At 30.4% G+C, this 13,939-nt stretch overlaps 2 protein-coding genes across 4 annotated transcripts; one reads left to right on the plus strand and one right to left on the minus strand.

The window, feature by feature from the left end:
- The first annotated feature begins 5,485 nt into the window (after window positions 1–5,485).
- On the plus strand, window positions 5,486–7,878 carry LOC113860183 (18.5 kDa class I heat shock protein-like). Its single transcript, XM_027492861.1, has one exon. It carries the CDS (start codon window positions 6,220–6,222, stop codon window positions 6,694–6,696), a length of 477 nt encoding a protein of 158 aa, XP_027348662.1. The 5' UTR covers window positions 5,486–6,219; the 3' UTR covers window positions 6,697–7,878.
- LOC113860181 (polyubiquitin) lies at window positions 7,877–10,026 on the minus strand. Of its 3 annotated transcripts, none has more exons than XM_027492860.1 (2): window positions 9,963–10,026; window positions 7,877–9,037 (listed from the first exon to the last, which is right to left on the minus strand). In XM_027492860.1, the coding sequence occupies exon 2, from the start codon at window positions 9,035–9,037 to the stop codon at window positions 8,120–8,122; it is 918 nt and encodes a 305-aa protein (XP_027348661.1). In that variant the 5' UTR covers window positions 9,963–10,026; the 3' UTR covers window positions 7,877–8,119. The 3 variants fall into 3 exon arrangements, with proteins under 3 accessions (XP_027348661.1, XP_027348660.1, XP_027348659.1); XM_027492859.1 differs by having other exon boundaries at window positions 7,877–9,265; window positions 9,963–10,021; XM_027492858.1 differs by having other exon boundaries at window positions 7,877–10,021.
- Window positions 10,027–13,939: the final 3,913 nt, after the last annotated feature.

Raw genomic sequence — 13,939 nt, forward strand, 5'->3', positions numbered from 1 at the left:
CTTTATGAAATTAATTTTGTTATATCACTTTAACTATTATACTTGTAGAATGCAATACTTAATTTTTTAAATACTTAAACAAATAATAATTAAGTATCACACCTTAAAAGTATGATTCTTAAGATGACAAGATAAAAATAACCACAAATAAAAAATTATATTTATAAACTACCTTATTTTGATTAAATTATTTTTAAATTTAATAAAATGAGATTTAAGATGAAATTCTAATGTATTGATTCAGAGAAATATTACACGCGTATACAGGAAGAAGTATTATCTTTAAGCACCTTTTAAACATAGCTACCTAAAAGTATGCCTTAATTTACAACAAATTACATCTTTATAGCTAAGCATAATATTCTCCATAATATTAAAAGATATGACATATTATTTTAGCAGGATATTTGCCAACTTAATTTGAGAAATATTTACCTAATATCTCTCTCAAGTTGGGGGTATAGATTTTAAATACCTAACTTGCAAAGAAAGTATTCAAATTACTTCTTGCCCAACACTGTGATAAAGATATCCATCGGTTGAGCATGAGGGGGCACATATTTGGTAGTGATATTGCCTGTGAGAATTTCATTTCGTATAAAATAACAATTAACTTTGATATGTTTTATGCGTTGATGAAAAATTGGATTAACAACAATGTGAAAGGGTGTTTAACTATCAAAGTAGAGTTTTATGGTATGTGAATGATCAACTCCAAGAGACATGTAACTATGGATCAATACTTAACATCAGCTGAAGAGTAAAGACAATTTGTTGTTTCTTGGTTTTCAAAAGATAGGTAAATTACTAAGAAGCACAAACCAACCTCTAAGCAAACGTCTAGTTAAAGGGCCTAGTTAGAGTCACACCATGTGTAGAGTTGGAGATCACAATCAACACAGAGCATTTAAATTACCTTTCAAATATTGGACAACACAAAGAGTTGCTAACCAGTGTTCTTAACATGGATGTTGCATGAATTGTGCAAGCATGTGCACACAATAGGAAAGCTCTAGTCTTGTAACAGATTAATAAATCAAGCGTGCCATTAGTTAATAATAGTGTTATGAGTCTAAAAAAGGTGGTCCATCAGTTAATGGAAGGTGATGATTTTGATTTAAAGGGAAAACAATAGGTTTAACTCATAATATACCAACCTCAGAAATGATGTCAAGAGCATATTTTCTTTGACAAAGAAAAATACCCGTGGAGTTGTGAGCTACTTCAATGCCAAAAAATATTTAAAAAATTCAAGATTCTTCATATGGAAGCATGTGCTTAAGTATTGGTTGAAGGTATGGATGACAACACTATCATTTCCTAAAATAATCATCTCATCAACATAGACTAGGACATTAAATAGTAGTGTACCTTTGTGTAGAGTAAACAAGGAATAATTTGAATGTGATTGCTTGAACCCATATTGTTTCAAGCACTAGCCAATTTAGCAAACCAACATCCAAGGGTTTGTTTCAAACCGTATAAGGACTTTTCAAGATGAAACACTTGTTTGAAAAGCTAGGGGGGGGTAACTTTATGTACACTTGTTCATCAAGATCACCATGCAAGACAGCATTGTGAACATTCATTCCTAGCTTTTGGTAGCAGCAACAACAAGAAAGGTACAAATAGTGATCATTTTTGCTATAGAAGCGTGTTTCATTCTAGTCGAACCATCAACTTGATGATTTCCTAAGATCATGATACTGGCTTTGAATCTCTCAATAGATTCATTTGAATTTTATTTAATTCAATAAACTCATTTGCACCATATAACTTCCTTACCTGCGGGAAGAGATTCCATAGTCCAAGTGCCATTATTTTCTAAGGCTTGTATCTCATGTTTCATGGCTTGTCTCCGTCATTCATCTTTCATGGCCTCAACAAATTTTGAGGTTCAGCTCCTACATGCTGCCAAGAAATGTCTATATTTTGCAGAAAAGTTATTACAGTTCATATGATGAGCTATAGGGCAAGGTGTACCCAAGAATAGTGATGAGCAAGATGAACTCTTCGAGGGGCTTAATTTGCATATAGTGTTTGTTACAAAATCTTTTAGACAAGTGGAAGGTATCTTGGTGCGTTGGCCCTGACCCAAAGATTCCTTATTTACAACAGCACATGGCTACTGTCATGTACTATTTCTATGTCAGAAGGAAGGACAAGTGAGGCTCAAGTGTTGATTCATTACCTTCCAAATTATCATTTGTACCCCGTGCCATACTAGTCTCATTCCAACATGAGTAACATGATTTTCATGCATGTTACTATATTGAGCATTGTTTTGTTCCTCATTGTCATCTATACCATCCCAATTTGTCATAAAACCTATTGTTCGATTAGTGTGCACATAAAATGAACTTTGCTAATCATTAGTTAGGTAAGAAAAATTTTCCTTATAGAACACAACATCTCTTGAAATTAAGGATACTCGAGATTGAAGGGTATAAAGTCAACACCCTTTCTTGCCATAAGGATATCCCTGTAAAACACATTTGCATTTGCGACTTGCAAATTTATCTCCTTTATGTACTTAGTTATGCACGTGGCATAAACATCCGAATACATGCAGATGTCTAAGTTGAGGCATCATACCATATAATATTTCATATGGTGTCTTCCCATGTAAAATAAGTCATAGAATCCAATTTATCAAATATCCAATAGTCAAAATGCATTCCTCCTAAAATTTGATAAGATTTGCTTGGAACTGCAAAGCACATGCCATATTGAGTATAAGTCTATGTTTGCATTCCATAAGTCCATTTTGTTGTGGCGTTCTTACACAAGATGTTTCATGCATAATACCATGCTTATGAAAATAATTTCTAAGCCAGATGAATTAAATACTATTGTCACTTCACATTATTTTCACTTGTTTATTAAATTAACATTCCACCATAGCTATAAAATTGCATAAATTCATTGTGACTTATTTCTTATCAATCAATAAGTATATTCATGTTGTTCTTGAATAATCATTAAGAATAGTTAAAAAATATCTTACACCACAAAATGTAGTTGTTCAATAGGGGTCCCTCACAATGAATTAAATGAAAAATTATCCAAAGTTTTATCATCACTAGCAGGAAATTTATCCTGTGTTTGCTTTGCTCTAAGACAAACATCACAAACTCGATTACATAAGCTACTATTTTTACTAACATTAACTGATGAGTCATTGACTCATATAGAAAATTAAAAGGCTTATGATTCATTTCATTGAATTAAATCTATAAGTGGGTGCAATTAATTGGAATATTCAATGGAATGTGTGATTGCTAGAAATTTGATGAATTATTCAAATATTGATGGTTGACATTTGATTTTTGAAGGGATTAAGAAGCTAAATTCATTTTAGAACCAATTAACTAAGGAATTAGGATTGAATATTTTAGAAAACCTAATCACTAGATTGAGCTAAATAAATTTGTCCATGCTCCCGTATTCACTCATAATGAATATTAAATTCACTCATAAGTACATTATATTATCTTAAATACGGAAATCAGGTTAATTACCCATATAAACAACAAATTTATGCAAGCTAGGAGCCTTAAATCTTTGCAAGAAATTTGCAACAGCATGCCTGATACAATATATGTGGAATACTCTTCGAGATTCCCACTAGCCATTGCTTCTTCTTATTGCTACTATAAGTGACTCGTGATAATCAGAAATCAAGCCAATACCATCTTTGGTAACAACATATTTTCGTAAATTTTCAAGGAAAAAATTCCACACATTTGTTGTCTCACCCTCAACAACAGCAAATACAAACGTCAGTATATTCTGATTTTCATCTTGTGCAACAGCTACTAGTAGAACTATCTTGTATTTGTCATATAAATGAGTCCCATCAACTTGCACAAGTGGCTTGCAATGTCAAAATGCTCTAATGCAAGAACCAAAACTCCAAAACACGCATCGTAGTATTTGAACATTGGAAACCATTTTATCATTGCGATAAGCCTTTGCAACATCTAATTTCACAACAGATCCTCAAACAACATCACACATTACTATGCACTATTGCGGCAAAGCATCTAATGAGGCTTCCCATTGACCAAATAATTTTATGATTGCCTTTTATTTTGTCAACCACGTTTTTCAATAACTTATCGTGTACTTAAATCAAGATTGAATTTCCTTAATTACTACTTTGATTTTAAAAGAAAGATCAGATTCTACTATTGGTCTTATACATTCTGCAATTGTGTTTATATCCAACTTTCTATGATCTTGAAAATGATTCCAATAGTACAAGTGTGTATACCATTATATTTTTGAATTTCTCAAAAATACTTGTTTTTCCTAAAACTAGCTCAAAAAAGCCACTTGCAACCTAAGTCATATCTTACACATTTGCAATAAAAGTATTTGGTTCAGACTCTAACACTTTGTAGTCCACTATTTTGATATACTGTAATGCTTTACTGTTTTTATAATAACTTCTTTGTCACTAAATTACCTTCCAACATACAATTCACCATCTATCTTTGTGTTACCTACCAATAGTGAACATAAAACTAAAATCAATCTCATTGATATAATTACAAATTTCACATACCTAAGTTTGCATACTCTAGGAACTAGAAACATTCATAGCATTAAGATCTAATTCACGCATGAAGGGTAGCTCCCCAAAAGGATATTGACTACCCATATGGGGCTCCTCTTCATCAGCATCATCATCATGATCCTCATCACTTTGATATTCTCCTTCAAAGTCGTAGTCATTACTTTCACTGCTATTATGTTACCAATCTATCTCTGTCTCATGGCAAATTCTTCTTGAACCTCATTACTTTTGAAAATAACATATAATTCAATCGTACCACTTATGATGATGCTACTAATGTATTTGAAACATTTGTTGAACATCATCATCATTGGTTAATGGAATTGAATGATATTGCATAAAACTACCAAATATCGACACTAGACATCGATACATAATATTTTTTACTATTTTTAGAAACGGAATTTCATGAATGTATTGAGAAAGCTAACACTTTAAATCTTCAAATGATACATTATATGAAATATACACACATGTTGACTTCTCGCATGCAAATGTCACATCTTCACTTGTATTTGGTATAATTTCACCATTAAAATAAATTACAATAGACATACTCATTTTTTTTCTTTTCATAAACACATAAGATTTACATACACTCTCTAAGAAGTGGTTCAAATGGTTATAGTTGCGAGTTGTTATAAACAAAAATTTTATTAAAAATTGCCAATGACGTTTTATAATCTTTTTAAAAATTTACGTTGTTCAAAGGCCGTCATTGACAAATTTTAAAAAGTTATAAAATTTTTTTAGAATAAAAGATCACTAATAATAATTTTTATCAGTCATATTTATTTTTTTTCTTCTAAACTAGTCAATAGCGATTTTACTTTATAAAATTTATTTATTTTTGCTATAAAATTGCCAATGTCAAATTTATTTTATAATTTTTTTGTGCCTTAAAATTGCCATTGATATTTTTTAAATATATCATATTCAAATAATTTTATAAAAAATTGTCATATTTTAATAATTTTATTAAAAAAATCCATAATAAAAAAATGACCTAAGTGTTAAGTACAGGTGCGATATGATATTTTTTAGAAAAAGTATCACCTCTTGTAGATTGATATTTATTGCGCGGTGCAGTACTTAAAAAAATGAAGAATTAATTTATAAGAGACATACTTATTTAAAAAATATTGAAAAAAATTATATCACAGCTGTAGGTGCCATGCTTAGGACCTTGCGCGTTAAAAAAGCAAAGTCTAAAGAGAGAATTAGTTGAATCTACTATTACTCTAAGAATTAGTTTTTCTTTTTTAGTAAATAAAAAAACCGCATCTTCTGACATTTTCATCGCCCACAGTAAGAAAACCATGGCACCAGAGGTGTGATTTTTCTTTTAGGGGATCCATCTAATTTATTTCGGTTAAATTATTTTTTTCTGATTAATTTTTCTACTAAAGCACTACTAATTTTTTAGAGTGGAGCAAACAAGAGCATTTTCGTTCTCCGCAGAAAAATCTAGAATGTTTCAGAATTTTCAGAGATAATATAATAAGTAATTACTAAATAGAATTTTCTGGAAAATACGAGATTATTCTTCCACTTCATTTAAATATCTCGGTCGTGTCTTCGCAGTGTCAAAAAATAAAATAAAATCTTGAATTGCAGAGATCCTAAGCTACGAGAAGATGTCACTGATTCCAAATTTCTTCGGCTGCCGACGGAACAACGATTTCGATCCTTTCTCCGTCGATGTCTTGGAGCCCTTGGAAATTTTTCCTTTCCCCAATCGTCTCTTTTCTTCCGGATTTTCTCGTGAAAATTCAGCGTTTTTGAGCACCCGAGTGGATTGGAAGGAGACTTCAGAAGCACACGTGTTCAAGGCTGATATGCCAGGACTGAAGAAGGAGGAAGTGAAGGTTGAGATTGAAGATGATAGGGTTCTTCAGATAAGGGGAGAGAGGAACGTTGAGAAAGAAGATAAGAATGATACGTGGCATCGGGTGGAGCGTAGCAGTGGCAGTTTCCTTAGAAGGTTCAGATTGCCAGAGAATGCAAAGGTCGATCAAGTGAAAGCTGCTATGGAAAATGGGGTCCTCACTGTTACTGTTCCCAAGGAACAGGTCAAGAAGCCTGATGTTAAGACCATACAAATCTCCGGTTAATTTTAAACTAATTGTTTGGTTTTAAATGGTGTGTTTTTCTTTCTTGTAATGTGAGTGATATCTCGTGGTGGGAGTTGCTATTGTATAAACAAGTAGTCAAAATAGTTGTTGATCTTGGGATGTTCATGTTAATAAGTTGTGTTGCAAGTGGGTGTTACTCTAATGTAGATGATAAGGTTTCGATATGGGTGTACTAGTCTTTTGTTACTTCTGCCTTTTCTCCCGTTTTAAAGATTTTGCAATTTTATGCTCGCAAAGACAACAAATATTAGAAAAGAATATGGAATATTATGAGAATTCAAAATTTTAAACGCTAATAATTCCTTCGAAGGTTAGTCACAGATTTTGCAGTGACCCCCAGCAAATTTCAATAAATATACTGTCAATTTGTCTAAGACGGATCTTAAAACTTGAAATCAACCAAAACTTCCCTGTAAGGGTTCAGGTGTTCCTTTCTCAGCATTAGGGAATTATGACATAAATTCATAACAAAGTGAGGGTTTATCCCGTTAATTATAATGGGTGTGAAACAGCATTATGTGCACAAGTAACAGGAGGAAAACGAATATTATCCGCAATATGAGAGCTACTTACACACCCAGCTTATGATATCGTGTGAATATTGTAATATATTTCGTCAAATCAATCAAACAATTTATCTAGCTTAAAGAGTGACTCTGCGTATGTTAGCTAGATTATATCTACCGTTAGAGTCTGAAAATATCGTGTCCCAATGAACTTCTAATGGAAGGAACTTTGCTCTCAATTCTTTAAAACGGCTGCCTTGCCAGCAGGAGAAGCTACTTGCATCACTCCCTGCTCGGCACGGTCACCCAAGGATAACATGGAACTTAAGTTTCATATCATAAATAAAAAGGTTGGCTGAATAACATGAAATTTTCATGCCTGTCCCATCAACATAAAAATAAAACATCAAACTAGGGATATTACATTTGTTAGTTTCAGAGTTTGGGCTGATCATATGATGGTCCTGGCATTGATTGACTATAGAGGTTAAGATAAAATTTAGAATACCAAATTCAATGTCTCCCGATCCAGAATAATATGGAAAACCGGAACTTCCTCAAGCTTATTTTTTTATCCAATTTCAACCACAAGTAATGAACGAAAATGAAGGTTCAATATCCTTTAATTGCTAAACATGTAGAGATTAAGAAGATAAAACCGAAGATAACTAGAAATTTTAAAGCACTAAATTCATTCAACATGATAGCAAACTGTCCATATTCATGATTGAAATTTGAACTAGGAACAGAATTATAAAAGCGACCATAGCCAAGCATGATTTTTCGAGGGCCATTACAGACTCAAGATCAACACAAGAGGAAAATAAAATACCATAGATCTGCTGGACTTTCACATACCAGATCCAACAAGAGACCCCTACAGAATATCCCCAAACTTAAAAGCCACCACGGAGACGCAACACAAGGTGAAGAGTAGACTCCTTCTGAATGTTGTAGTCAGCAAGAGTCCTTCCATCTTCCAATTGCTTCCCAGCAAAGATTAACCTCTGCTGGTCTGGTGGGATTCCCTCCTTGTCCTGGATTTTTGCCTTAACATTATCAATAGTGTCTGAACTTTCAACCTCCAAGGTAATGGTCTTTCCTGTCAAAGTCTTCACAAAGATCTGCATACCTCCCCTCAAACGAAGGACGAGGTGAAGGGTGGACTCCTTCTGAATGTTGTAGTCTGCAAGTGTTCGTCCATCTTCAAGCTGTTTCCCAGCAAAAATCAATCTTTGCTGGTCAGGGGGAATACCCTCCTTGTCTTGGATCTTAGCCTTTACATTATCAATTGTGTCTGAGCTCTCTACCTCCAATGTAATTGTCTTTCCAGTAAGGGTCTTCACAAAAATCTGCATACCACCACGGAGTCGCAAGACAAGGTGGAGAGTTGACTCTTTCTGGATGTTGTAATCAGCCAATGTTCGTCCATCTTCAAGCTGTTTCCCAGCAAAAATCAATCTTTGCTGGTCAGGGGGAATACCCTCCTTGTCTTGGATCTTAGCCTTTACATTATCAATTGTGTCTGAGCTCTCTACCTCCAATGTAATTGTCTTTCCAGTAAGGGTCTTCACAAAAATCTGCATACCACCACGGAGTCGCAAGACAAGGTGGAGAGTTGACTCTTTCTGGATGTTGTAATCAGCCAATGTTCGACCATCTTCAAGCTGTTTTCCAGCAAAGATGAGCCTCTGTTGGTCTGGTGGGATACCCTCCTTGTCTTGAATCTTGGCCTTGACATTGTCTATAGTGTCAGAGCTCTCCACCTCAAGGGTGATGGTCTTTCCAGTTAGGGTCTTAACAAAGATTTGCATACCACCACGAAGACGAAGCACCAAGTGGAGAGTGGACTCCTTTTGAATGTTGTAATCAGCAAGGGTGCGTCCATCCTCAAGTTGCTTGCCAGCAAAAATCAGACGTTGCTGGTCTGGTGGGATGCCCTCTTTGTCCTGAATCTTAGCCTTGACATTGTCAATGGTGTCAGAACTCTCCACTTCAAGGGTGATAGTCTTACCAGTGAGGGTCTTAACAAAAATTTGCATCTGCATTATACCATACACACACAAATATATTAATCAATCACCAATTCTTCATCATGAACTTTACAATGAGGAAAAACAGTGTATAGAAAGAGTACACAAAACAAATGACTAAAAGCACAAGAATAGCCAATTTTATATAAATTTTTTCACAGCAAAAAAATTAAAAAAACTTAATATCAAAATCAAACAATCAATAATATGGGGGAACAAATCGTAGATGCAAAAGTTACATATATATTTGCATACAAAATAGACAGAGTTGAAGCACAGACGAGGGAAAAAAATAGAGAAAATCGAGGCCTTGATAAGTCGGGTGCAATCAACAAATCAATCATGTCGATATCCAGAACAGACGAGAAAAACACCCCACGCTCATCTAAATTACAAGACTTGTTACAATTATACAATGCATAGCCCAGATCTGGCAAATATATAAACATTTAAAACAGATCTCAAGATCACTTTCAATCAACAAATAGTTTGAAACAAGCATGCTAGTTCTTCAAGAAAAGGGTTCAAAAACATCTCGGCTTGCGTTATAATTGAGACGATAAAACCATATACGAAGACCATATTCAAAAGAAATTTTAAGACTTGAGAAGAACAAGATAAAAATTAAAGGGCAGACAAATAAGATGATCGGTTATAAAAGAAGAAAAACCCGATGAATCTAGGTCTTAATCGGAGCAGAAGATACCTTGAAAGGGTGCGCTGGTTATCTTTCTCTGCTGCGAAACGAGGTGCTTGTTAGGTTGGTGTTTGGGAATATCGCTTTGTGGGGCTTTGCTTTTATAGCAAAACGATGAGTTGCTTCGTCACGACAACCACAGTTTTGCCATATACGTCGCGACACGTGGACGAATTAGAAGCCGTCGACTTTGTTGAAACGGCAATTGATTTGGTTTATGAGTTGCTGTCGGCAATTGACATGTTCAACGTTCCAACTACTTTTGGAATCTGTTGGCCAAGCCTGTAAAACAAAATAATATATTTCTTTTTGGTAAAAAAATAAAATAATTTTTTGACTTTGAGTTTTTTTCTTAAATGAATGATATTTGAAGATTTGTTTTAATAAAATACATACTTTTATTTCAAATGTTTTATAATTTATACCGTTTATTTTTAAAGTAAGAGCTACGTTGTGTATAACATTTTTAAATAAAAAAAGGTAAACGAGACTAGTTAAATTGAACATAATTTAGGATAAATTTATTTAAAATTTTACTTAAAATTTATTAATTTATTTAAATAATACAAATTAAAAGCTTGAATTTAATCTGATAAGAGGATGATAAAATAAATTTTTGTATTTACAAATACGAGTTAAACTTAAAGTGAAAATTTTTATGATAAAATGGTGGATTTCTAAAAAAAAATTTAGATTATTTATTTAAAATGTAACCTTTAAAAATTAAAATTTAATAAATAATGAATGAAATTGATAATAAACAAAATTATAATTTTTAACTGAATATTCACCCTTATATGATAAAAATGTGTTTTCTAAAATAAAAATATTTTAAGAGTTATTTTTGTTAAGTTACGAAACTTTTATAACACTGAGTATTTTATTTTATTTTTTATTTCAAATATTATTTCTTAAGTTTAAATTTAATTTAAGTTTTATAACATAACACATTATGTCAAATTAAAGATATAATACTTTCTAGATAGATTAAAATTTAAAACTATTAAAATTCTAATTCATCTAAATTTGAATTTAATTTTTAAAATTCTTGTTCTGGCATATTGCTCAATAAATATTAACTGTGTAGATTTTGATGATTTATTTCAATAATGTTTTACTCAATTGTAAAAGTATTGTGTCTATAATTTAGTTTTTTTGAATACATACAATCAATTAAGAAACACATACTATTCTAATTTTTGTTTCTAAATTTATTTTCTAAATATATTCTTAATTCTTATATTTTTGCAATTTTTTAATATTAAGTCTTTTTCAATTTTTATTTTATTTTTATATTTTTGTATATATTTTTTTTAGTCGCCCTCATTGACACAAGTCTTTTTTAGTTAGCCATGTTATGAGTTAAGACTCACCACGTCCAAAATACCAAATTTTTAAAATATGGCTTAAAATAAAAAAGTACAAATATATAATCAAAACACATATTTAAGTCAATTTTATTTAAGTTTAACATATTAACGTAACATATAAAAAACTTAATAATAATAATAATAAATTATATTCATTTAATTGATACAAACTCTTATAAGAATTTGACTCGTTTAAATGAAACTTAATTTTAAATTTAAATTATTATATATATTTTTTTATAAACAGGGTTTATAGGCCAAAAGACACAACAACCCCTAGACTATATGTTTAGGTAAGGAAGAATTAAGAAAATCTAATCTTAACAAGGTTCTAAAGAGGAGGGAGGTATATTAAAACCACAAAAAAATTTCTCTATCTTAGATCTACACTTAGCTAACTAATCCGTATATTAGTTGGCTTCACGTAAAATATAATTAAATTTAATAAACTTAATTTCTCTAAGTAATAATTTAATTTGATTGATTATAGAATACAAACAAATTTACATAAACATTTAATAAATTAAACTTAACAAATTATACTTATTTAATTCAACTCATTAACACTTCAAACCTAATCAACTTAATTCATATCAGCCAAATGTCCAACGTTATATTTAAATATTTGTGATTTTCGACAAAAACAGTAATGTCTAAACTTAATCCATGAGTTTATATTTAATTTTGACATATCATATTAAAATAATAAATATAAAGATATTGTGTTTTGATTTGATAATTTATTTTATTATTTTCTCCCTAATTGTAAAAATATTGTCTTTTTAATTAATTTTTATTTAATCAAATAAATTCTTTATTCTTAACAAAAAAAAATAGTTTTAATATATTTTTATTGTTTACTAATGAATATATTTTTATCTTTTATATATATATATATATATATATATATATATTAAAATAACCATATAGCATACGAAAATAATTTTTTTATTTTTACCTTCATTTATTTAAATTTCAAGGAATTATTACTTTTTAAACTAAAAGAGAAAAAAATGATATTATTAATCGAATTCAGATTAAATTGGATGAGAAATAAAAATAATAATATTACTTAAAGAGACAAAAATTATGTAGCAATCTTTATGTCAAAAAAAAAAAATTCACATAGAGAAATTCTTAATAGATATGTATAAAAGGATATATTCTTTGTTTTGTCTGTGCTAATGAGTTGTTTAGTTTGTAATCTGTGTACTAATAAATTATTCTTTCAATAGATGCCTAAGAAATTGTTTTTGGTCAACGAAAACAGAAAAAAACTACATCTCGTCTTTTCAAAACGAATTAGCGTGGGATGATCGGAGGTTATTCAAAGATTATTGTATAGATTAGTCTTCTAGTTCTTGTAATTTACTCAACTTCTTGTTCAGTAATTCTTTTTATTAAGTACAAATTTGTGATCAAAATAGATTTTTAATCATTATTTAGTCAAGCTTAATGATATTATGTAACCAATGTTATAAGACTTAACTATTATGTATTGTATTTGTATTTTGTTCATCTTAATTTAAAAAATGCAAATCGAAGGCTTTGCAATGCCAATCAAAATGTTATATAAGTAGAACCCTCCAACTCTATTTTTAAGGTCTCTTTGAATAAATAGTTAATTAATTAATTATTTAATAAATTTTATTACATAAATGTTTATAGTATATATAATCATAAAACATATTTAAAAGTATTTTAATATACTAAAACAAACATTTATTTAATTAAATTAAAGAATTATTAAAAAATTAATTTTCAATGACATGTTATTATTGATAGTCTTGCACTGTTAAAAAGTTACATAAATGTATGTTACATTCAAGATTTTTTTTATACCCTTCCAGTCTTTTTTATAAGAAACAAAATAAAATATTTTTTTAATCTTTATTATAAGAAACAAATGATAAATTTAAGATGCATTAATTGTTAAAAAAATTTTATATTTTTATTTTATTAATATCATTAAATATACAAATTACTAATTATATCATTTAATATCATAGATATTTTTAGAATAAGATTTATATTTATGAAAAACATAACATACTTAATTATTTTTTTTAGTTTCTGTGATTTCATCTTTTGTTTCTTATAAAAAAGACTGAACGAAATATTTCTTTTGAAAAAAGTTTATTTTAGAACTCTTTTACAGTAAAAAAAAAAATTTCATGCACAAACTTCCACCCGTCTCCCTTCCAAACAAAAAATTACTTTAATAGATGTCTTACACATTTCTTTTTTATTGTATTTATCTCTGGTCAACACCAGAAAATTGTTCTTTTAAGGTAATTACCATAATAATAAGAATAATCAGCAACTTTAATATTGCAATCGTTAACGGTTTGAATGAGAAATCCGATCAATAGTGAAAAGTCATGGAAAGAATTGTCTGTGTTCTTGCTGAATTAGGTTATGACTTGGACCCTTTGTTTATGGGAGAATCAGACATTGCTGCAATTCACAATCCATAGCCACCTTCTAGAATATATTTACTCGTTATATTTTCCATGAGCGTTGGGAACTCGATAGCCAACAGGTCTAAGTTATCACGTTAACAAGCTTCGGATAAAGTGTTCGACTTTTAACGAAGCTCACAAAAATGAATGATCA

This window comes from Abrus precatorius, unplaced genomic scaffold (assembly GCF_003935025.1).
Source record: "Abrus precatorius isolate BTA unplaced genomic scaffold, Abrus_2018 Scaffold2, whole genome shotgun sequence".
NCBI classification, from domain to species: Eukaryota; Viridiplantae; Streptophyta; class Magnoliopsida; order Fabales; family Fabaceae; genus Abrus; species Abrus precatorius.